General features: G+C 27.4%; 1 protein-coding gene and 1 pseudogene across 1 annotated transcript; both read right to left on the bottom strand.

Annotated features, from left to right (window-relative positions):
- Nucleotides 1-13,895: 13,895 nt before the first annotated feature.
- On the bottom strand, nucleotides 13,896-14,120 carry LOC145294447 (U2 spliceosomal RNA; annotated as a pseudogene).
- A 4,867-nt stretch (nucleotides 14,121-18,987) lies between these two features.
- On the bottom strand, nucleotides 18,988-21,007 carry LOC145293814 (PDF receptor-like). Its single transcript, XM_080140428.1, has one exon. It carries the CDS (start codon nucleotides 20,451-20,453, stop codon nucleotides 19,248-19,250), a length of 1,206 nt encoding a protein of 401 aa, XP_079996554.1. The 5' UTR covers nucleotides 20,454-21,007; the 3' UTR covers nucleotides 18,988-19,247.
- Nucleotides 21,008-26,593: the final 5,586 nt, after the last annotated feature.

Below are 26,593 nucleotides of genomic sequence, written 5' to 3'. Positions count from 1 at the left end.
TAGTGATAATAATAGCGATAAGAAAAGTGATAATAATAGTGATAATAATAGTAATAATAATAGTGATAATAATAGTGATAATAACAGTGATAATAACACTGATAATAATGGTGATAATAATAGTGATAATAATAGTGATAATAACAGTGATAATAACACTGATAATAATAGCGACATTAATAGTGATAATAACACTGATAATAATAGCGATAATAATAGTGATAATAATAGTCATAATAATAGTGATAATAACAGTGATAATAATAGTGATAATAATAGTGATAATAATAGTGATAACATTAGTGATAATATTAGCGATAATAAAAGTGATAATAATAGTGATAATAATAGTGATAATAACAGTGATAATAATAGTGATAATAATAGTGATAATAACAGTGATAATAATAGTGATAAAAATAGTTATAATAATAGCGATAACATTAGTGATAATAATAGTGATAATAATAGCGATAATAATAGTGATAATAACACTGATAATAAAACTGATATTAATAGTGATAATAACACTGATAATAATAGTGATAATAACACTGATAATAATAGTGATAATAATAGTGATAATAATAGTGATACTAATAGTGATAATAACACTGATAATGACACTGATAATAATAGTGATAATAATAGTGATAATAACACTGATAATAATAGTGATGATAACACTGATAATAATAGTGATAATAATAGCGATAATAATAGTGATAATAATAGTGATAATAACACTGATAATAATAGTGATAATAACAGTGATAATAATAGTGATAATAATAGCGATAATAATAGTGATAATAATAGTGATAATAATAGTGATAATAATACTGATAATAATAGTGATAATAATAATGATAATAATAATGATAATAACACTGATAATAATAGTGATAATAATAGTGATAATAATAGTAATAATAATAGTGATAATAACAGTGATAATAATAGTGATAATAACACTGATAATAAAAGTGATAAAAATTGTGATAATAATAGTGATAATAATAGCGATAATAATAGTGATAATAATAGTGATAATAAAAGCGATAATAATAGTGATAATAACACTGATAATAATAGTGATAATAATAGTGATAATAATAGTGATAATAATAGCGATAATAATAGTGATAATAATAGTGATAATAACACTGATAATAATAGTGACAATAATAGTGATAATAACACTGATAATAATAGTGATAATAATAGTGATAATAACACTGATAATAATAGTGATAATAATAGTGATAAAAATAGTGATAATAATACTGATAATAACACTGATAATAATAGTGATAATAATAGTGATAATAATAGTGATAATAATAGTGATAATAACACTGATATTAATGGTGATATTAATAGTGATAATAAAAGTGATAATAACACTGATAATAACACTGATAATAATAGTGATAACATTAGTGATAATAATAGTGATAATAATAGTGATAATAATAGCGATAATAATAGTGATCATAATAGCGATAATAATAGTGATAATAATAGTGATAATATTAGTGATAATAACACTGATAATAATAGTGATAATAATAGTGATAATAATAGTGATAAATACACTGATAATAACACTGATAATAATAGTGATAATAATAGTGATAATAATAGTGATAATAACATTGATAATAACACTGATAAAAATAGTGATAATAATAGTGATAATAACAGTTATAATAATAGTGACAATAATAGTGATAATAACACTGATAATAATAGTGATAATAATAGTGATAATAATAGTGATAATAACACTGATATTAATGGTGATATTAATATTGATAATAATAGTGATAATAACACTGATAATAACACTGATAATAATAGTGATAACATTAGTGATAATAATAGTGATAATAATAGTGATAATAATAGTGATAATAATAGTGATAATAATAGCGATAATAATAGTGATAATAATAGTGATAATATTAGTGATAATAACACTGATAATAATAGTGATAATAATAGTGATAATAGTGATAAATACACTGATAATAACACTGATAATAATAGTGATAATAATAGTGATAATAATAGTGATAATAACATTGATAATAACACTGATAAAAATAGTGATAATAATAGTGATAATAACAGTTATAATAATAGTGATAATAATAGTGATAATAATAGTGATAATAACACTGATAATAATAGTGATAATAATAGTGATAATAATAGATATAATAACACTGATAATAATAGTGATAATAATAGTGATAATAACACTGATAATAACAGTGTAAATAATAGTGATAATAATAGTGATAATAATAGTGATAATAGTAGGTATAATAATAGTGATAATAATAGTGTTAATAATAGTGATAATAACACTGATAATAACACTGATAATAATAGTGATAATAATAGTGATAATAACACTGACAATAATAGTGATAATAATAGTGATAATAATAGTGATAATAACACTGATAATAATAGTGATAATAATAGTGATAATAATAGTGATAATAATAGTGATAATAATAGTGATGATAATAGTGATGATAATAGTGATAATAATAGTGATAATAATAATGTTAATAATAGTGATCAGAATAGTGATAATAACACTGATAATAATAGTGATAATAATAGTGATAATAACACTGATAATAACACTGATAATGATAGTGATAATAATAGTGATAATAATAGTGACACTAATAATGATAATAACAGTGATAATAACACTGATAATAATAGTGATAATAATAGTGATAATAATAGTGATAATAATAGTGATAATAACAGTGATAATAATAGTGATAATAACACTGATAATGACACTGATAATAATAGTGATAATAACACTGATAATAACACTGATAATAATAGTTATAAAAATAGTGATAATAACACTGATAATAACACTGATGATAATAGTGATAATAACACTGATAATAATAGTGATAATAATAGTGATAATAATAGCGATAATAATAGTGATAATAATACTGATAATAATAGTGATAATAATAGTGATAATAATAGTGATAATAACACTGATAATAATAGTGATAATAATAGTGATAATAATTGTGATAATAGTAGTGATAATAATTGCGATAATAATAGTGATAATAATAGTGATAATAATAGTGATAATAATTGTGATAATAATAATGATAATAATAGTGATAATAATTGCGATAATAATAGTGATAATAACAGTGATAATAACAGTGATAATAATAGTGATAATATAGTGATAATAACAGTGATAATAATAGTGATAATAACAGTGATAATAATACTGATAATAATAGTGATAATAACACTGATAATAATAGTGATAATAATAGTGATAATAATAGTGATAATAACAGTGATAATAATATTGATAATAATAGTGATAATAATAGTGATACTGATAGTGATAATAATAGTGATCATAATAGTGATAATAATAGCGATAATAATAGTGATAATAACACTGATAATGACACTGATACTAATAGTGATAATAATAGCGATAATAATAGTGATAATAATAGTGATATTAATAGTGATAATAACACTGATAATAATACTGATAATAATAGTGATAATAACACTGATAATAATAGTGATAATAATAGTGATAATAATAGTGATAATAACATTGATAATAATAGTGATAATAATAGTGATAATAATAGTGATAATAATAGTGATAATAACACTGATAATAACATTGATAATAATAGTGATAATAATAGCGATAATAATAGTGATAATGATAGTGATAATAATAGTGATAATAACACTGATAATAACACTGATAATAACACTGAAATAATAGTGATAATAATAGTGATAATAATAGTGATAATAACAGCGATAATAACACTGATAATAACAGTGATAATAACACTGATAATAATAGTGATAATAATAGTGATAATAACACTGATTATAATAGTGATAATAACAGTGATAATAATAGTGATAATAATAGTGATAATAATAGCGATTATAATAGTGATAATAATACTGATAATAATAATAGTGATAATAATAGTGATAATAATACTGATAATAACACTGATAATAGTAGTGATACTAATAGTGATAATAATAGTGATAATAATAGTGATAATAATAATGATAATAGTAGTGATAATAATTGCGATAATAATAGTGATAATAACAGTGATTATAATAGTGATAATAATAGTGATAATTACAGTGATAATAATAGTGATAATAACAGTGATAATAATACTGAAAATAATAGTGATAATAACACTGATAATAATAGTGATAATAATAGTAATAATAATAGTGATAATAACAGTGATAATAATAGTGATAATAATAGTGATAATAATTGCGACAATAATAGTGATAATAATAGTGATAATAATAGTGATAATAACAGTGATAATAATAGTGATAATAATAGTGATAATAATAGTGATAATAATAGTGATTATAACAGTGATAATAATAGTGATAATAATAGTGATAATAACACTGATAATAATAGTGATAATAACACTGATAATAATAGTGATAATAATAGTGATAATAATAGCGATAATAATAGTGATAATAATAGTGAAAATAACACTGATAATAACACTGATAATAATAGTGATAATAATAGTGATAATAATAGTGATAATAACACTGATACTAATAGTGATAATAATAGTGATAATAATAGTGATACTGATAGTGATAATAATAGTGATAATAATAGTGATAATAATAGTGATAATAATAGTGATAATAACACTGATAATAACACTGATAATAATCGTGATTATAATAGTGATAATACTAATGATACTGATAGTGATAATAATAGTGATAATAATAGTGATAATAATAGTGATAATAACACTGATAATAATAGTGATAATAATAGTGATAATAATATTGATAATAATAGTGATAATAACACTGATAATAACACTGATAATAACAGTGATAAAAATAGTGATAATAATAGTGATAATAATAGTGATAATAACATTGATAATAATAGTGATAAAAATAGTGATAATAATAGTGATAATAATAGTGATAATAACACTGATAATAACATTAATAATAATAGTGATAATAATAACGATAATAATAGTGATAATAACAGTGATAACATTAGTGATAATAATAGTGATAATAACACTGATAATAACACTGATAATAACACTGATAATAAATGTGATAATAGTAGTGATAATAATAGTGATAATAACAGTGATAATAATAGTGATAATAACACTGATAATAACACTGATAATAATAGTGATAATAATAGTGATAATAATAGTGATAATAACAGCGATAATAACACTGATAATAACAGTGATAATAACACTGATAATAATAGTGATAATAATAGTGATAATAACACTGATAATAATAGTGATAATAATAGCGATAAAAACACTGATTATAACACTAATAATAACACTAATAATAATAGTGATAATAATAGTGATAATAATAGTGATGATAATAGTTATGATAATAGTGATAATAATAGTGATAATAATAGTGATGAGAATAGTGATAATAATAGTGATAATAACATTGATAATAATAGTGATAATAATAGTGATAATAATAGTGATAATAATAGTGATAATAACACTGATAATAACATTGATAATAATAGTGATAATAATAGCGGTAATAATAATGATAATAATAGTGATAATAATAGTGATAATAACACTGAGAATAACACTGAGAATAATAGTGATAATAATAGTGATAAGAATAGTGATAATAACATTGATAATAATAGTGATAATAATAGTGATAATAACACTGATAATAACATTGATAATAATAGTGATAATAATAGCGGTAATAATAGTGATAATAATAGTGATAATAATAGTGATATTAACACTGAGAATAACAGTGATAATAACACTGATAATAATAGTGATAATAGTAGTGATAATAATAGTGATAATAACAGTGATAATAATAGTGATAATAACACTGATAATAACACTGATAATAACACTGATAATAACACTGATAATAATAGTGATAATAATAGTTATAATAACAGCGATAATAACACTGATAGTAACAGTGATCATAACACTGATAATAATAGTGATAATAATAGTGATAATAATAGTGATAATAACATTGATAATAATAGTGATAATAACACTGAAAATAATAGTGATAATAATAGTGATAATAATAGCGATAATAATAGTGATAATAATACTGATAATAATTGTGATAATAATAGTGATAATAATAGTGATAATAACACTGATTATAATAGTGATAATAATAGTGATAATAATAGTGATAATAAAAGTGATAATAATAGTGATAATAATAGTGATAATAATTGCGATAATAATAGTGATAATAACAGTGATAATAATAGTGATAATAATAGTGATAATAATTGTGATAATAATAGTGATAATAATAGTGATAATAATTGCGATAATAATAGTGATAATAACAGTGATAATAACAGTGATAATAATAGTGATAATAATAGTGACACTAATAGTGATAATAATAGTGATAATAACAGTGATAATAATAGTGATAATAATAGTGATAATAACAGTGATAATAATAGTGATAATAACAGTGATAATAATACTGATAATAATTGCGACAATAATAGTGATAATAATAGTGATAATAATAGTGATAATAATAGTGATAATAATACTGACAGTAATAGTGATAATAATAGTGATAATAACACTGATATTTATAGTGATTATAATAGTGATAATAATAGTGACACTTATATTGATAATAAAAGTGATAATAACAGTGATAATAATAGTGATAATAATTATGATAATAACAGTGATCATAATAGTGATAATAACAGTGATAATAATACTGATAATAATAGTGATAATAACACTGATAATAATAGTGATAATAATAGTGATAATAATAGTGATAAAAACAGTGATAATAATAGTGATAATAATAGTGATTATAATTGCGACAATAATAGTGATAATAATAGCGATAATAATAGTGATAATAACACTGATAATAATAGTGATAATAATAGTGATAATAACAGTGATAATAATAGTGATAATAATAGTGATAATAATAGTGATAATAACAGTTATAATAATAGTGATAATAATAGTGATAATAATAGTGATAATAACAGCGATAATAACACTGATAATAATAGTGATAATAATAGTGATAATAATAGTGATAATAATAGCGATAATAATAGTGATAATAATAGTGATAATAACACTGATAATAACACTGATAATAATAGTGATAATAATAGTGATAATAATAGTGATAATAACACTGATACTTATAGTGATAATAATAGTGATAATAATAGTGATAATAATAGTGATACTGATAGTGATAATAATAGTGATAATAACACTGATTCTAATAGTGATAATAATAGTGATAATAATAGTGATAATAATAGTGATAATAATAGTGATAAAAACAGTCATAATAATAGTGATTATAATTGCGACAATAATAGTGATAATAATCGCGATAATAATAGTGATAATAACACTGATAATAATAGTGATAATAATAGTGATAATAACAGTGATAATAATAGTGACAATAATAGTGATAATAACAGTTATAATAATAGTGATAATAATAGTGATAATAACAGCGATAATAACACTGATAATAATAGTGATAATAATAGTGATAATAATAGTGATAATAATAGCGATAATAATAGTGATAATAATAGTGATAATAACACTGATAATAACACTGATAATAATAGTGATAATAATAGTGATAATAATAGTGATAATAATAGTGATAATAATAGTGATACTGATAGTGATAATAATAGTGATAATAATAGTAATAATAACACTGATAACAATAGTAATAATAAAAGTGATAATAATAGTGATAATAATAGTGATAATAACACTGATAATAACATTGATAATAATAGTGATAATAATAGCGATAATAATAGTGATTATAATAGTGATAATAATAGTGATAATAACACTGATAATAATAGTGATAATAATAGTGATAATAATAGTGATAATAACAGTGATAATAACATTGATAATAATAGTGATAATAATAGCGATAATAATAGTGATAATAACACTGATAATAATAGTGATAATAGTAGTGATAATAATAGTGATAATAACAGTGATAATAATAGTGATAATAACACTGTTAATAACACTGATAATAACATCGATAATAATAGTGATAATAATAGTGATAATAATAGTGATAATAATAGTGATAATAATAGTGATAATAAACGCGATAATAACACTGATAATAACAGTGATAATAACACTGATAATAATAGTGATAATAGTAGTGATAATACCACTGATAATAATAGTGATAATAATAGCGATAATAACACTGATAATAACACTGATAAGAATAGTGATGATAATAGTGATAATAACACTGATAATAATAGTGATAATAATAGTGATAATAACAGTGATAATAATAGTGATAATAATAGTGATAATAATAGTGATAATAACAGTTATAATAATAGTGATAATAATAGTGATAATAATAGTGATAATAACAGCGATAATAACACTGATAATAATAGTGATAATAATAGTGATAATAATAGTGATAATAATAGCGATAATAATAGTGATAATAATAGTGATAATAACACTGATAATAACACTGATAATAATAGTGATAATAATAGTGATAATAATAGTGATAATAACACTGATACTTATAGTGATAATAATAGTGATAATAATAGTGATAATAATAGTGATACTGATAGTGATAATAATAGTGATAATAACACTGATACTAATAGTGATAATAATAGTGATAATAATAGTGATAATAATAGTGATAATAATAGTGATAAAAACAGTCATAATAATAGTGATTATAATTGCGACAATAATAGTGATAATAATCGCGATAATAATAGTGATAATAACACTGATAATAATAGTGATAATAATAGTGATAATAACAGTGATAATAATAGTGACAATAATAGTGATAATAACAGTTATAATAATAGTGATAATAATAGTGATAATAACAGCGATAATAACACTGATAATAATAGTGATAATAATAGTGATAATAATAGTGATAATAATAGCGATAATAATAGTGATAATAATAGTGATAATAACACTGATAATAACACTGATAATAATAGTGATAATAATAGTGATAATAATAGTGATAATAATAGTGATAATAATAGTGATACTGATAGTGATAATAATAGTGATAATAATAGTAATAATAACACTGATAACAATAGTAATAATAAAAGTGATAATAATAGTGATAATAATAGTGATAATAACACTGATAATAACATTGATAATAATAGTGATAATAATAGCGATAATAATAGTGATTATAATAGTGATAATAATAGTGATAATAACACTGATAATAATAGTGATAATAATAGTGATAATAATAGTGATAATAACAGTGATAATAACATTGATAATAATAGTGATAATAATAGCGATAATAATAGTGATAATAACACTGATAATAATAGTGATAATAGTAGTGATAATAATAGTGATAATAACAGTGATAATAATAGTGATAATAACACTGTTAATAACACTGATAATAACATCGATAATAATAGTGATAATAATAGTGATAATAATAGTGATAATAATAGTGATAATAATAGTGATAATAATAGTGATAATAAACGCGATAATAACACTGATAATAACAGTGATAATAACACTGATAATAATAGTGATAATAGTAGTGATAATACCACTGATAATAATAGTGATAATAATAGCGATAATAACACTGATAATAACACTGATAAGAATAGTGATGATAATAGTGATGATAATAGTGATGATAATAGTGATAATAATAGTTATAATAATAGTGATGATAATAGTGATAATAACACTGATAATAATAGTGATAATAATAGTGATAATAACACTGATAATAACACTGATAATAATAGTGATAATAATAGTGATAATAATAGTGACACTAATGGTGATAATAACAGTGATAATAACACCGATAATAATAGTGATAATAATAGTGATAATAACACTGATAATAATAGTGATAATAATAGTGATAATAATAGTGATAATAATAGTGATAATAACACTGATAATAATAGTGATGATAATAGTGATAATAATAGTGATAATAATAGTGATAATAACAGCGATAATAACACTGATAATAATAGTGATAATAATAGTGATAATAATAGTGATAATAATAGTGATAATAATACTGACACTAATAGTGATAATAATAGTGATAATAACACTGATAATAATAGTGAATATAATAGTGATAATAATAGTGACACTAATAGTGATAATAATAGTGATAATAACACTGATAATAATAGTGATAATAATAGTGATAATAATAGTGATTATAAAAGTGATAATAATAGTGACACTAATAGTGATAATAATAGTGATAATAACACTGATAATAATAGTGATAATAACACTGATAATAATAGTGATAATAATAGTGATAATAATAGTGATAATAACACTGATAATAATAGTGATAATAATAGTGATAATAACACTGATAATAACACTGATAATAATAGTGATTATAATTGTGATAATAATAGTGACACTAATAGTGATAATAATAGTGATAATAAATCTGATAATAATAGTGATTATAATAGTGATAATAATAGTGATAATAACACTGATAATAATAGTGATTATAATAGTGATAATAATAGTGATAATAATAGTGATAATAACACTGATAATAATAGTGATAATAACACTGATAATAATAATGATAATAACAGCGATAATAATAGTGATATAAATAGTGACACTAACACTGATAATAATAGCGATAATAATAGTGATAATAAGCAGTTCTTCATAATAATATAATAAAGCAGTTCTTCACGATCGTTTAAACCTTAAATAAAACGTTTAAACTCAACCTTTTCGTTTGTCACATTGTTGCTTTACATATGCTCACTTTTGTAATATTACAACTCGAAGAAGAAAAAACAAAAAAACAATTATTTTTGAATATAGAATTTAGGATCAGTTTTGCATATAAATTTAATGTAAAATCACCATTTCTGAGCTATTCTAGTTTTCTAGAGCAGTTTAAGTATTTTGCATTCTTTTTTTAATTGTGTGCTTATATAAAGTACTTGCTTTCGTGTTAAGAAGTTATTAAAACATATATTTATCATTAAAAAATTAATTATTAACAAAATCAAATTTTATCAAAGAAAAAAAAGAAAAAAGACATTTTAGAAAAGAAGCATTGAAAGATACTTTTTTTTTTACATGCGATTCACAACTTATAAAGGCCATTCGAAGATAAGGGTTAATGAATATAAGGCGGTAGTAATCATTAATGGTGTAGATTGGGTAAATTTGGATTATTTAAGAACTTGTTTATGTTAAACTTGAAGGCTACTATATTGTAATCGGCCAGGAAGCAGATTAGTCGAATAGCGGGCAGTTCTAGGAAAAAAGCAGACTAGTTGAACAGCGGGCAGTTCTAGGAAAAAAATTCCCTTCCGTTTGCCTGTTTCCCACCTGACTACAACTTGGATGTTTTTCAAGTCCAACATGAACAAATTCCTGATGAATCGTCCCCTTAAGTAAGACACTTTATCAAATCTCCAATACTAACTATTACTATGATACTATGCCCGATTGGCTTCCGGCCCTTGATAAGTGGTGATCTCCATGTAAAAAAAAAAAAAAAAGCTTTGTTCATTGTATCTGCATTTAGATTCAGGCACAGATAGAGTGGGGAAATTGTTGACAGTGGTTGTAGCTAGTCGAGTGTTTTTTTGTAAAAGTTTTGCAAAGGGGACCATAGATTGGAGCTCAGATGAGCACTTGCCATTAAAATAATGAGAGCAGAGATAGGCTTGCAACGTGACTTCTGTGGAAAAGAGGTTACAGGAAAGAGAAAAGGGCATAACTTACTAAGTATCAAAGCTGGTTTTGATAAGGCTAGATAGAACGCGCTGAGCAGCTCTTACCCATATGTGACAACAGTACTCCATTTTAGGATGCACTTGACTCTAATACAGATAGAGGATTGCACCGGCAGTGTAATACCTAGTGCAACAGTAGTATGAGCCAATCATTTTTTTTTTCAACGATTTTGGCAGCAGATTTGATGTATGTGTTCCATTTCAGATCAGAAGTGAAGATCAGTCCCGGAAGATTGTCAAGACAGGATGCTTCCTCGGTAGGAAAGCCATTCATGTCAATTGGGGCTAGATGAGGGCCAGAGCGATTATGATGAAAAGAAAGAAGCTTGGTTTTAAATGCATTAAAATAAACCAGCCACCTTTTAATGAACAGTCAGAGAATTGCACTCATTACATTCTGAGTATGAATGGAACAATCCAAGTAGTCGCGACTGTTTCTGAGCTGCACACAAACTTATCCTGGTTATAGTTTATGAAACTTATCCTGGTTATAGTTTATGAAACTTATCCTGGTTATAGTTTATGAAACTTATCCTGGTTATAGTTTATGAAACTTATCCTGGTTATAGTTTATGAAACTTATCCTGGTTATAGTTTATGAAACTTATCCTGGTTATAGTTTATGAAAATTATCCTGGTTATAGTTTATGAAAATTATCCTGGTTATAGTTTATGAAACTTATCCTGGTTATAGTTTATGAAAATTATCCTGGTTATAGTTTATGAAACTTATCCTGGTTATAGTTTATGAAAATTATCCTGGTTATAGTTTATGAAACTTATCCTGGTTATAGTTTATGAAAATTATCCTGGTTATAGTTTATGAAACTTATCCTGGTTATAGTTTATGAAACTTATCCTGGTTATAGTTTATGAAACTTATCCTGGTTATAGTTTATGAAAATTGTGTAACTCTGTGCAGATATTATATATCCGTATCTAGAGTTCGTGTGTGCCTATTTAATTACGATATAGGACCCCCTTTTTTTCATTACACGCCATCCTACTCACACCTTCTTTAAATCATGATATCTGTCTTCCCCTTAACCTGTACTCTAGCTACTGGATCAACTCTAAATTACGTGAACCTTATCTAACCTTGAAATATGTTGGCGTGTGAACTCCTAAAAAATATATTAACGTTCTGTTTAAAATATTTTAAACAAGCAGGATCTGTGGAAATTCCACAGAATATATTTAATCAACAAATATGTTTTGATAAATCTCATATTTTTCTGGATTACACAATAAAATAGTATTTTGGACAGAAAAACCAATAACATGAGGCAAGTATGAGTTTATTAACATTTCTATGAAAATAGTGTCCATTATAATATTGAACCAAATAAGATAAATTAATAACTATTAATAAATACTCAGAAAGTATTATTGTGCTACATAGTTCAATACAAATAATAAAATCACATTGTAAGAGACAATCTTCAATTTACTTCTCCAGTTCAGCACCTATTGACAGAAAATGTTCTTTTTTGCCCTATTTTTTTCGAATGTTACCTTTTTATGTAACGTTTCGCTGACTTTTTTAGCTAAAGAACCACTGCACATCAAAATTACTAAGAGTTCTTTTCTCACAAAATTACAACAACGATCATATCTTATAATTATATTTGAAACTGAGGCTAGATTAAATGGAGGTAATTCTCATATTTTTGTCCAGGATTGTCAGATTGGCCTGTTTGAAGCCAAATTTCACGAATTTGGCTGTTTTTGAATTAGTTTGGCCTTCAAAAATTATATTTGGCTTTTTCAAAGCGTAATGTACAAACTAACCAAGGAAGAGACAAACAGAATATTATATAGATTTTATATATGTGATTCTTTCAGTTGTGAATATTTTTCTTTTTTGTTCAACATGAACAATTAAAAAACAGGTATATTTTGTTAACCTGATGAGATTGTACCTATTTACAATGCCTCCCCACGGGACAGAGTTAGACACCAGGGTCGTTTTTTAACGTGGAGAAAAGGTACAAAAATAAAAATTGTCTCAGTCGTGAAGGATTTCTCCTCCACCGAAAGAGAACAAGAAATGGAAGGGCAGCATCTGAAGAACAGATACTACACTTTGATCTTGGCCAAAAGGCAAAAAAAAAAAATATTGCATTTTCACCCCAAACAAGGTACAGTGCCACTGTGATGTAGGGACTACTATCTGGGACATAATTTGCAGGGATATTATGTAGGGAGTTTAGCAGCAAGATGGTTGTTTACATTACATTTGAACTTCTGTTAGTTAAGAAAGCAGGGACCCAGAAGGGAATTTCAAAATGTAGCGAAGAAACTATTAGAGTAGAAGGTTTTCTGGCATCTAGGAATCTCTACTGTGTAGGGGTGGAATTTAGCTGCTTGTTGGGTTTATCGAGGAGGTACAAGGGCTTGATGTTTGACAGAGCACCTACTAATAAAATACTTGTAAAACAAGCAGAGGGATGCAACATTTCGTCGATGGGACAGAGGTTGAAGCCTAGCTGTCAGCGTGCACTCTCTTAGGTTGGCGACTCTTTTTCAACCCTGTCTAAGAGTGAGAAACTAGTAGCAGATGCACCAGCCGAAATGTGGCAACAATACCTAATACATGGACGAATGTATAGGATATTCTCAGACGTATGTAACTTTCTAGCATGGTAGTGAGAGTCCACCTTCTTTGCAGCAGCCTTGGCAATGCCCTTAATGTATCTCTTCCAATTCATGTTCCCTGTGAACGTTAAGCCGAGCAGTTTGAACGAAGTACTTTCAGGTAATGTATCATTAGCCATGGCTATCAGTGGATGAGAATATTTCTTGTAATTATCAAAGGAAAGAAGCTTAGTCTTGGCAGCATTAAATGTTACCATCCACTTTTATCCCTATTCCACTACAGACTGGAGGTCTTCCTCTAAGGTTTCTGCCATTATTTTAGATGTATATTCATTTGTTTTCCCCTAGTGTCTTATAGAGTGTGGTGTTGTCAGCAAATATACCTATCTCAGAGACAATTGTTTTAATGATCTCATTTATGAATAAGAGGAATAATAAAGGTCCAAGAATTGACCCCTAAAGCACAGCCGCATTTATCATGTTTTTTAACGTATGACCATCGAGGATAACCTGGATTCTTCTGTTATTTAAGAAGGATGTAATTATGTTAATTATTTGTCCAATAATACCATAGGGTCTGATTTTCATGAGAATACCATCGTGCCATACCCTATCAAAGGTCTTAGATATATTTAGGGCCACTACCCTAGCAGCCCCTGCCTTATCCAGTGCATGGTATATGTGTGTTCAGAGATTACAGTTAGGATATTTGCAGTAGAATGGGATTGCCTAAATACATACTGTTGGTCGGACAGAAGTTTAGCAGTTGTGAGATGGTGGACTAGAGCTTGACTAAAATATTTTAGTGAAAAAAAAAGGAAGAGGCTAATTGGGCGATAATTTAATGGGTCAGTTCTTTCGCCAGAATTCTTGTAAACTGATACCATAGAAGCAGTTTTCCAGCAGCCAGGAAAACAAGATTCATTAAGGAATTTGTTGAAACGTTTGAAGAGGGCATTTTTTTAATAGTACAGCCGGGATAAGATCATGTCCACATGCTTTCGAGGTGTCTAGGTTTTTTTACTTGAAAAATGGTGATTTCAGATCATCTAGTTTAATTTCTGTCCGCTGAGGAAAATCTGGGAGGGAGTGGTTTGCTAGGTCCAAAGTAAACAGGCAAGCAGGTTAGTCTTCTCCATGTCTGTGCAAACAACCTCAAGATTGTTGGTTAGTGAGGGAATTGTTCATTGCCCATTATTTACTACACTGTTATAAATTTTCCAGAAATCATGAATTCCTAATTTCTGCACTTTAATGTATTTTCTGATGGTTTCAGTATATTCTCTCTTGGCTGTGGCTACTTTTCTCTTACAATTATTTCTAGCTTCTATAAACTTTTGTCTATCTGTACTGGACTTATGTCAGATAAATCTGCAGTATGCATGCTGCCTTTGGCCAATGGCAGCTGTGCAGGTAAAACCATTGAGGAGAGTGGATTTACTATAGAACTTCTATGTAAGAACATGCGCCTTAGTTGCTGCTTTGAACCATTCAGTGTTCTCATTTACGCACTGTTCTGCAGGAAGAGAAAATATATTTCCCCATGTCACAGCTCTGATGTGATTTCTGATGGCTTCCCAATCAGCCTTATTGTAGTGTGACGGTACGTCCCGGTTGAGAAATTCCAAAAGGAAATCTATTCCTGAAACGTATCGTGTATAAAAAATGTAATGCACCAGCTGTAGAATGATCATGGCCGAGTGGCATTTTACTCAGATTCTGGACAGTAACTCTGTCGTGGAATATTCTTATGAGATTCATGGTTGACGAAATACCAGGGAATAAATAACAGAACAACATGGTCATATATATATATATATATATAAATATATATATATATATATATATATATATATATATATATATATATATATATATATATATATATATATATATATATATATATTATACGCATGTCATTCATTGTGCGTTAAAATTCAACAACTAAGACAAAATATTAAAAGGAAATAATAGTAAAAGAAAACATGCAGACGGTGTCCAACGGGTAAAAAAAGGGGGGGGGTCAGTCGTAAAGAAAATTGTTCAGATAAACATAGCCTCTTTTCTTTCCTTCCTTTTTTTTTCATGTGAAATAATGGTTGAGTCATATGAGGCAGTAGAAATCATTCCAAATAAGAAAAAGAACAAGGAACTCTGAATCTTCTACTGCCCCCCATAGTTGTCATCTCACCACGTTTTTGGCCAAGTAAGCCAATCTTACTTTTGGTTAATCTTACCCGAAGCCGGCCAGAGGCTTACTTGGTCAAAAATGTGGTGAGCCGACAAAAACTATGGAGGCCAGTAGGACATTCAGAGTTCATATCCAGTCACAGTTACCACCTGATGAAGGCCAAAGGAATAGTTGGCCGAAACGTCCTGAAACAACAACTAAAAAAGATGAGGATAATAGTCCGCAATAAATAAATGAATAAATAATACTCATCTCAATAATGAATTCCAATTAATTAAATAATATATTATCAACTAGTCATAAAAAATGGAATTATTGGGAATTATTTTCAATTCAAATGTTAATATTCTAATATTGTTTGCATATTCTCATAGTAAATCATCCTAAATCTTATTTAAACATAAAAATCTAGTCTAATTGATTCCAAAACAAGTTTTTTTTTTTTAATATTTATGATTTGGTTAAGGTTTACGTTTTAGAGCGAAAAATTGATACTTGACAGTTTTTTTGAAAAATCTAAAATTTAAACTCATATAAAAAATTATTTTAAAGCACAAACGCAACAGATTTAAAAAAAAAATAATTACACAACACTTTAAATTAAATCAATGTATCAAACGTTCCTTCAAGTTTTATGATATCTTTTTGCTTATGAAATTGTTAGGTGAAAGTACAGAATAGTTACAATACACCCGCCAGCCCGGTTACATAAGTGCATAAGTACCAATAAAGTGAATTTTAATATCATATTCAGCTAAATCCTTAACAAGCGGCACTTGAATTAATGGTTTATTGCTACATCATAATCACGTGATTAAAATTTTAACAGACAAAACATTGGGAGTCAAAAGAGTAAGGAGTTCGAAATAAATTTCGTTTCACTTCGTTTTCGGTGTTTTAGTTTCGGTGTTTAAGTTTGATAAACGCGACGATTTTTTAGCGGTGATTTGGCCAGGGTTTCCGATTGTCACATACCCCAAAATTTACGGAAATTCATCGAGTAGAACAACTGCCCCGATTTTCGTGTCATTCCGCTAACGCACAACCTATATGGAAAAATTTCACTTGATTCTGAGAGTTTTGATGCCGTAGAGTCTAGATCTAAAAAGATCTCCAGGTGAACGATGCGCACTTTTTTTTGTTTTTTAATTTGCAATTTGATTATTGAGTGTAAAAAATGATGTAAGGGAGGTAATAATTTAGTAAATATGATGTTTTTCGGTCCGTAGTTACCTCCCTTAGTTTTAAAATTCAGCAAAAAATGAATTCCCCGTTTTTTGTAAAAAAAAAGTCTATCGCGCGCGCGTCGACAATGTGTGCGCTTGCGCGTACAAAACCGGTGATAACATATAGAATTACATGGTTTAATATTTGGAAAATTACTTGTTTTTCGTTTAATTTTAATTTTTCGCCAATGCTACACTGTCACAAGGCAGTTTGGTACACGAGTGCAGTGGAGTGGCGAGAGCTGCACTGTGCACTGCTGAGTGCTGACTGCTGCACAGTGCACTGCACTGCAGTGCACATTTAACAGCCTTCGTTTATGCTCGCGCGTAGCGTAAACGAAGGCTAAGCTGTGAAGTGGAAAATAGTCCCAGAGTTAAGGGGTTAATACCATGCGAAGAAAAAAACAAACAAAAACTTTTTAGCCAATAAATACAAAAAATGTCCCCTCTCTCAGATGACCAGAAAGTGGGTGCTCATTTTAAGTTAAATTTAGATGGAAAAGTGATCACCCACTTTTCGAAAAAGTAATTCCTTCATATCATGAAAACTATTTTTTGTGACGGAAACGGTTTGCGGATTCGTTTTTAGCACACCGAAATCTACAAAAAATATTTTGTTATATACGAACGTGAGACGGGCCTTAAACTAAAATTATACCGTTTTACGATATATTTTATTTTAAATTAAATTGTTAGGTGAAAGTACAGAATAATTATAAAACATCATTCCATCCAGATTGAAGGATGGATTTCTAAATAATAATGTTATTATTTCAACATCGTAACTTCTCAGCACAAATACCATTTTTAAAATAAAATGTATGAGACAAAACAAATGAATAAAAACATTTTAAAACTCAAACGGCGAAGAAGAGCAGCAATTTTTTTTCTTGTTCTTTTCCATTTGTCAATTATTAATTGCGAAATATTTACATCAATAGAAAGCAATAAAAATCGATATGCTTATATTTATTATAACTTATATTTATTTCCTGATGAGATGAAATGCTTATATTCAAACATTCATGAAATATTGTTTCGATGAAATGAGCGAATAATGTTGTTTTTTTATGTCGTAGAAGATTTTTCTTTTCAATGTGTTTTTGTATCTCAGTATTTAAGGTTCGCAAATTGGTTTCGGTTCTTACGAAAATTTACGAATTTGTATATCTGTATGTGTGTGTGTGTGTGGGGGGGGCGCGTGCGTGTAATGATAACATACCTATGGTTATACCAAACTGACTTTCTGGTGCCACTGTTCTCCTTGGTGTTCCCATATCCAGTATCCGAGAGAAATAAAAAGTCCACGAAAAGATGTAAGAAAAGTGATAGTGTATATAAGACCCAATAAGTTTGGAACATTGACACTTTTTTGGGCTAAATGGGCAAGTAAAAGTCCGGTCGTGAGAGACATGCACATCATGAGAATGTATGAAAAACAGGCGTAGCTACTCCGGCGAATAGTATGCACCTCTGTGATGTCCCGCATGTGTCCTGTATCGTGCATAATCCAAATGGTATAGACTAAAAAGCCGATTCCAAGTAGCAAGCCCCAAATCCGTGGTAACTCCAGTATCCAAGCACTCTGCTGAAAACGGTAACCATACCAACAAGTAGCATCATTAGTAGCAGCCTGAACAGCAAGCCACTCTGCTAAGGTGATGATAGGTACACCCCAACCGAGGGCCGAATAGAGCACTTGAACTTTATAAGGGTCATACTGCTTCGCTTCCAGATAGCAGAGATGCCCGTGCAATGTGATCCAGATGTAAGTGGAAAGTTCCGCGAATTCAACTATGACCACAAAGATCTCACACAAGTGCGGAATATCAAACATGGTAATCACAAGCCCCTCGCCAACCCAGACCATCAAAAGGATAATTTGAAATGATAGTTTAACTGAGGCCTCTATAACCAACGTGGCGAGCAGGTTTTTGTAGACGTCAATCCTGGCTCCTTTGTAATCCTTATAACGCATGTAAGCCAAGGTGAGGAAGACTGCAAGTAGCGAGAAAGACAGGCCACAGATTCCAAGGATACTAGAATGGGTGATATCTTCGGACGAGGCTTTCCGAACATTTTCGGAGTCAAATTGGAAGATCAATTCAGCCTCGGAACTATAGCATTCGGCATAATCTATCCATTGTTGTTCACCCGTATTTTCCCATTCTGAAGTCCATTTTCCATCTTGTCCACAGGTGTGATAAGCAAATTTAGTTTTGTCCGACCCTGCCACGGAAGGACAGTGTTGGCTGGAGGTTGTACCAGCTTTAGCTGGTGGCCAGCACAAGACATTATCACTTGTCACGTTACAATAAAGATCACCCTTCGATGCGAACAGGGATAGTTGTAAGCTGAATTTTCGGATACAATCATCCAGAGTTGGTCCTCCGCCTTCTTGCATTAAAGGTTGTCCAATAGGAAAGAATGGCATTTTAAGAAGCCTTCAAATATTTTAGTGCTATTTTTTTTCCTTACTCTCTAAATCCAACACATTGATTATTAAGAAAGATGTTACGCAAAATGTTGATGTGTCCTTAAATGTAACCTCTGAGGAGGGCGAAAAGAAAAAGATGGTATCCACTTGTTGATTTGAAGTGGAATCAACCCAAAATCAAATCCATTCGCCTTGCTTTACAACTAAAAGCCTTAAAATCAACCATGCCTCCAACAAGCCAGTCTTTCAAACAATTAAATTAAAAAAAAGAAAAGGAAAAAAAACAAAAACAAAACAAAACAAAACAAAACAAAACAAAAACAAACGACTCTGCCGCCATCGACAGGCACAATAAAGCAGCTGTTTTTCGCAACCCACCGACTGTGTGGGTGTGGGGTGATTGGCCGTTTCCCTCAAGTCGTGCCGGTGGGTGGGTCCGTTGTTAAGGAATAGAAACGAGGACAGCACAGCAATCGCTTATGGGTTTGGCAGTGCGACCTAAACAGGACTCAGAAGCACAAACAACGGGAGGGAGAGAGTTCCCTCCCGAAAAGGAAGAATAAAAAAAGAAGTTTCTTTTCTTCTTTTTTTTTTTTAACTGTGACAAAATTTTTTCTTAATCTATTTTTTTCCAAATTTTTATTTTCCTTTTAAACACGATTTAATTGTTTGATAATGAAACTCTTTAAATATTCCTTTATAAGAAAACTTTTTTCTAAAATAATGAAAAATAGTCCAAATTTAAAAAAAAATTAATACTAACCGCACTAATCGGGTATTGTCCGGGAGTCATGTTATTTTACTTTTTTTTTTCTTTTTAAAACTTTTTGTCGTTTTTTTTTTTTTAAATTTAATTACTTTATTTTAAACCAAATCATCATCATCATCATCATCATAATAATAATAATAATAATAATAATAATAATCATAATAATAATAATAATAATAATAGTAATAATAATAATAATAATAATCATAATAATAATAATAATAATTAAAAAAAAAGATTAATTATTACGGTATCTTTTTATCATTCAATTCATATCCCTGAACCGTCTAAAACAAAAATTGCATTCTTCATTTTATTAGTAAATAAACAAAATAAATATTTCCTGCATGTGAGAAATACAGGCGCACGAAAAGTGACCACGATTCTATTAACAGAGAGATTTCAGATTTTCGTCTTTTTATAAAAATCAAAGATAGTTTTTATTTATTTTATCTACTAGATAGAAATAAATAAAAACTATCATTAATAGTATCTACTTTTATTTTTTTCAATCGTTTTTCCATTTTTCCATTCATTCATTCTTCTTCTTCTTCTTCTTCTTCTTCTTCTTCTTCTTCTTCTTCTTCTTCTTCTTCTTCTTCTTCTTCTTCTTCTTCTTCTTCTTCTTCTTCTTCTTTCATTCCCTTACATCTAGTAACTTTTCTTTACCCCACCCCTTTTTCTCTTTGGTTTGTCTTTTATTTTCTCAAAGTTCTCATTTTTTTTTCTCCATTCAATTTATCGTGTGTGCCAATGCCGTCTCCGTCGCTCCCACGGTATTCTCATCTTTTTCTCTCGACCCTACCAACTCACACATACAATCACTCAGCAGAAATACCGAGAAATACGTAATCTTTGTGGATATCAGAGATAGTTCAGCTAACGATGTAGAAAGAAAAAGAAGAAGAAAAAGAAGAAGAAGAAGAAGAAGAAGAAGAAGAAGAAGAAGGGAAACAAAATTCTCCTCCTCCAATCTAAACCTTTTGCTGGCGATTCCATTTCTAGTTCTTTCGCACCTTTGCGACGCGTTCACTGTTAGTTATTTTTGCTTTTTTTGCTTTCTTTTTATTTTCCTATTGTTCATTCTGATTTTGAAAACTTATTTTCTACTAGCTGTCCATCTCGGCTTTGCTTGAGTCCTATGTACTGTTCATATCTTTATGTGCATATGTATATATGTATTAAAAAGTTTGACTCATGTACAGGTAACCTACATCTAAAATTTCAAGTGTTTAGACCCAAAATTGACGGGGAAGTTTGGCAGAGTCTGCAAAGGTCAACTGTTTCAACTTTGACCTCTTGGCAGTCAAATTTTCGCCCAAAAACGGATAAAAAAAACCTTGCTGTTTGTTTGAATACCCTTTATGTAAAATTTCAAATTCTTAGACCCAAAATTGGCTGAATAGTTTGCTAGAGACCGCAAAGGTAAAACCTTTTGAACTTTGACCCCTTTGGCAGCCGAATTTTCGGCCAAAAGCCGATTAAAAAGCTTGCCCTATGTCTGAATATACTTTAGATAAAATTTCAAATGTTTAGACCACAAATTGGCTGAGTAATTTGGTAGAGACCACAGAGGTTATTTACAAAAAAACTTTAACCCCAATTTTGACCCCTTAACATTTATTGTTTTGGGCTCAAATCAAATTAACAAGTTTGATCCATGTCCAAGTAACCTACATCTAAAATTTCAAATGTTTGGACACAAAATTGGTGGAGGATTTTGGTAGAGTTTTCAAAGGTCAAATCGTGGAACTTAGACCTCTTGACAGCCAAATTTCTGACCGAAAATAAATTAAAAAGATTTTCCCAAATCTCAATGCCCCTTCTGTCAAATCTCAAGTCTATAGACTGAAAATTGACAGAGTAGTTTAGTAGAGAAATGTACACACACAGACAGTTTCATATAGTTTTATATAGATTAAAAAAAAAATTGTAGAAATTTCTGAGAACAAAAACAGACAAACTAAGGATATTGTCACACAAATCACTTGTATATTGTCACACAAATCACTTGAATATTCTGGTGGATATTTCCTCTAAAAATATTTCCTCTAAAAATATTTTCTCTAAAAATCTATGGTTTGCAAAAAAATGTACGGGCAATAATGGCGGAAAAAAATACGGGGACATAGTTTTGAAATTTGGTTTATCATAATTTATTTGTAGGTTTTTGACTACTTTTTGATCGTATTTGAAAGATTAAAGCCTAATATTAATTTCAAAAATAGAATAGAATATTTGTACACGTTAAAAATAAGTTATAATGAATGTTTTCACGGCGACATTCGGAAACTGCCAAATTTAGTGAAATTTTGAAGTTTAATAAATTCATTGGAAAAATCCTTTGAAAGATAAATATTAGTTTTCTGGGTCTATTTCAAAGATAACAAACCAAAAACTATATGGTCCCCTGACTAATTTTGTCGATTTTCTTCATTTAAACTCCTGGCCTAATCTAAAACATCAGAATAAAACAGCAAAATGACATCGTTTCATGACAAACGATGCATTAATTGGAATTCGGTATCATTCAAAACACCTATTTTGACACAAGTATGAATGTTTGGAGAAAAATAGAAATGAGCCGCAAAAGGGGTGTTTTTTTTTACCCCTAAAACACCTCGGGGCTCAATCCCCACAATTTTCCCAGGGTAAAATATTACATTTCCAGATGTATATTCATATGGTCTTGCTTTTGGGTAATTTTTGGCAAAACTTAAGGGTCAGAAAAGATTCTATTGGGAGAACAATTACCGAGATGAGAATGATAGTCCAAACAATCAAAATTAATAAAAACAATTTATCAAATCGGAATGCATCAAATTTATAGACATTTTGTTCAAATGAAAAAGAAATAAATTTGAAAACTTAGAAAACCGAGTAATGCTGATAATTTTTGTTATTAAATGAAAAAAAAATAATTTACCGGATTGCTGTGTTAATTCCTGTTTCAGTCACATAAATTCTTTAGAGTGAAATCATTTTGGCATTTCTTCCAAATTATCTTTACTAAACCATGTTTGTAATAATAATACAAATGATAACTGAAAAAGTGTAAGTTATAGTGGGTTTGGCACTTATGTACGACACGGGTCGAAATACACAATTGCCAAACTACGATTATTTTTCAAGGCCAAATGTTTAAGAAAACAATTTAATAAAAATGATATCGTAAAACTTGAATTTAACTTGTAAATACTAATTCACAAATAGCGCGGGTCGTTAAACGCAAAAGCACCAAATAGCATTTATCTTATCAAAGTAAAATTGTAAGAACATTTATCGTATCGAAATATAAGGCACTTATGCATTATACGGGCGAGGCTATTTTATCTTGTTGGGTTTCATTGAACTACTCATAGGGGACGCAACTGTCCAACCTAATTCAACAGTGAGGTACGTATGCATTACACGGGCGGGGCCATTTTGTTTTGTTGGGTTTCATTGAATGACCGATAGGGGCGCAACTTTTCAAGCTTTAGTTCAAAATTTTTTTATTAAAATTCTATTTTTTTTTCTTACAGTGTTTCAATTCAAAAAATGTTTGAAATTGTTTGACACAAAAAATCCAATGATGTTTCAATTCAAAAAATGTTTTACAATATGTTTGAAAAACATCTAATGATTTTTCCATTCAAAAATGTTTTAAAATTGTTTGAAAAAATATCCAATGATGTTTTAATTAAAAAATCTTTTAAAATTGTTTGAAAAAAAAGGTCCAATGATGTTTTTATTCAAAAAATTTTTTTTAATTGTTTGAAAAAAGTCCAATGATGTTTCAATTCAAAAAATATTTTAAAATTGTTTAAAAAAACAATCCAATGATGTTTTAATTCAAAAAATGTTTTAAAATTGTTTGAAAAAAATCCAATAATGTTTCTATTCAAAAATGTTTTACAATATGCTCGAAGAAAAAAATCCAATGATGTCTCAATTCAATTTTATTTTAATTGTTTGAAAAACATCTAATGATGTTTCAATTCAAAAATGTTTTAAAATTGTTTGAACAAAAATTCAATGATGTTTCAATTCAAAAAATGTTTTACAATACGTTTGAAGAAAAAAACCCAATTCAAAAATATTTTCAATATGTTTGAAAAAAAACCCAATGATGTTTCAATTCAAAAAATGTTTTAAAATTGTGTGACAAAAAATCCAATGATGTTTCAATTAAAAAATGTTTTACAATATGTTTGAAGAAGAAATCCAATGATGTCTCAATTACAAAACATTTTTTTAATTGTTTGAAAAAAATCTAATGATGTTTCAATTCAAAAAATGTTTTAAAATTGTTTGAAAAAAAATTCAATGGTGTTTCAATTAAAAAATGTTTTACAATATGTTTGAAAAAGATCCAATGATGTTGCAATTAAACAATGTTTTAAAATTTTTTGAAAAAAAAATCCAATGATGTTTCAATTAAAAAAATGATTTACATTATGTTTGAAAAAAAAATCCAATGATGTTTCAATTCTACAATGTTTTAAAATTTTTTGAAAAACAAATCCAATGATGTTTCTATTCAAAAAAGTTTTAAAATTGTTTGAAAAAATATCCAATGATGTTTCCATTAAAAAAAATGTTTTACAATATATTTGAAAAAAAAAAAACTCAATGAATTTTCAATTCAAAAGTGTTTAAAAATTGGTTGAGAAAAAATCCAATGATATTTCAATTAAACAAATGTTTTAAAATTGTTTGAAAAAAACAATCCATCATGTTTTCATTCCAAAAATGTTTTACAATATATTTGAAAAAAAGTCCAATGATGTTTCGATTCAAAAGTGTTTTAAAATTGTTTGAAAAAAAAATCCAATGATGTTTTAATTTAAAAAAATTGTTACAATATGTTTGACAAAAAAATCCAATGATTTTTCAATTCAAAAGTGTTTTAAAATTGTTTGAGAAAAAATCCAATGATATTTCAATTCAACAATGTTTTAAAATTGTTTGAAAAAAAAATCCAATTATGTTTCAATTGCAAATTTTTATACAATATGTTTGAAAAGAATTCAATTATGTTTCAATTCAAAAAATGTTTTTAAATTGTTTGAAAAACAAATCAAATGATATTTCTATTCAAAATTGTTTTACAATATGTTTGAAGAAAAAATCTAATGATGTTTCAATTCAAAAATGTTTTACAATATGTTTGAAAAAAATCCAATGATGTTTCAATTAAACAATGTTTTAAAATTGTTTGAAAAAAATAATCCAATGATGTTTCAATTCAAAAAAATTTTTACAATATGTTTGACAAAAAAGAATCCAATGATGTTTCTATTCAAAAAGGTTTGAAAATTGTTTGAAAAAAATAATCCAATGATATTTCTATTCAAAAGAAGTTTTAAAATTGTTTGAGAAATAT

Source organism: Euprymna scolopes, chromosome 15 (genome assembly GCF_053919585.1).
Source record: "Euprymna scolopes isolate OS-2025 chromosome 15, ASM5391958v1, whole genome shotgun sequence".
Lineage (NCBI taxonomy): Eukaryota > Metazoa > Mollusca > Cephalopoda > Sepiida > Sepiolidae > Euprymna > Euprymna scolopes.
Note: the sequence above shows the minus strand (reverse complement) of the source record. Positions and strands in the feature narration are given on the sequence as shown.

What these genes read in the sequence shown, in the direction of transcription:
- LOC145293814 (XM_080140428.1), bottom strand. Translation starts at nt 20,453, where the DNA reads ATGCCATTCTTTCCTATTGGACAACCTTTAATGCAAGAAGGCGGAGGA.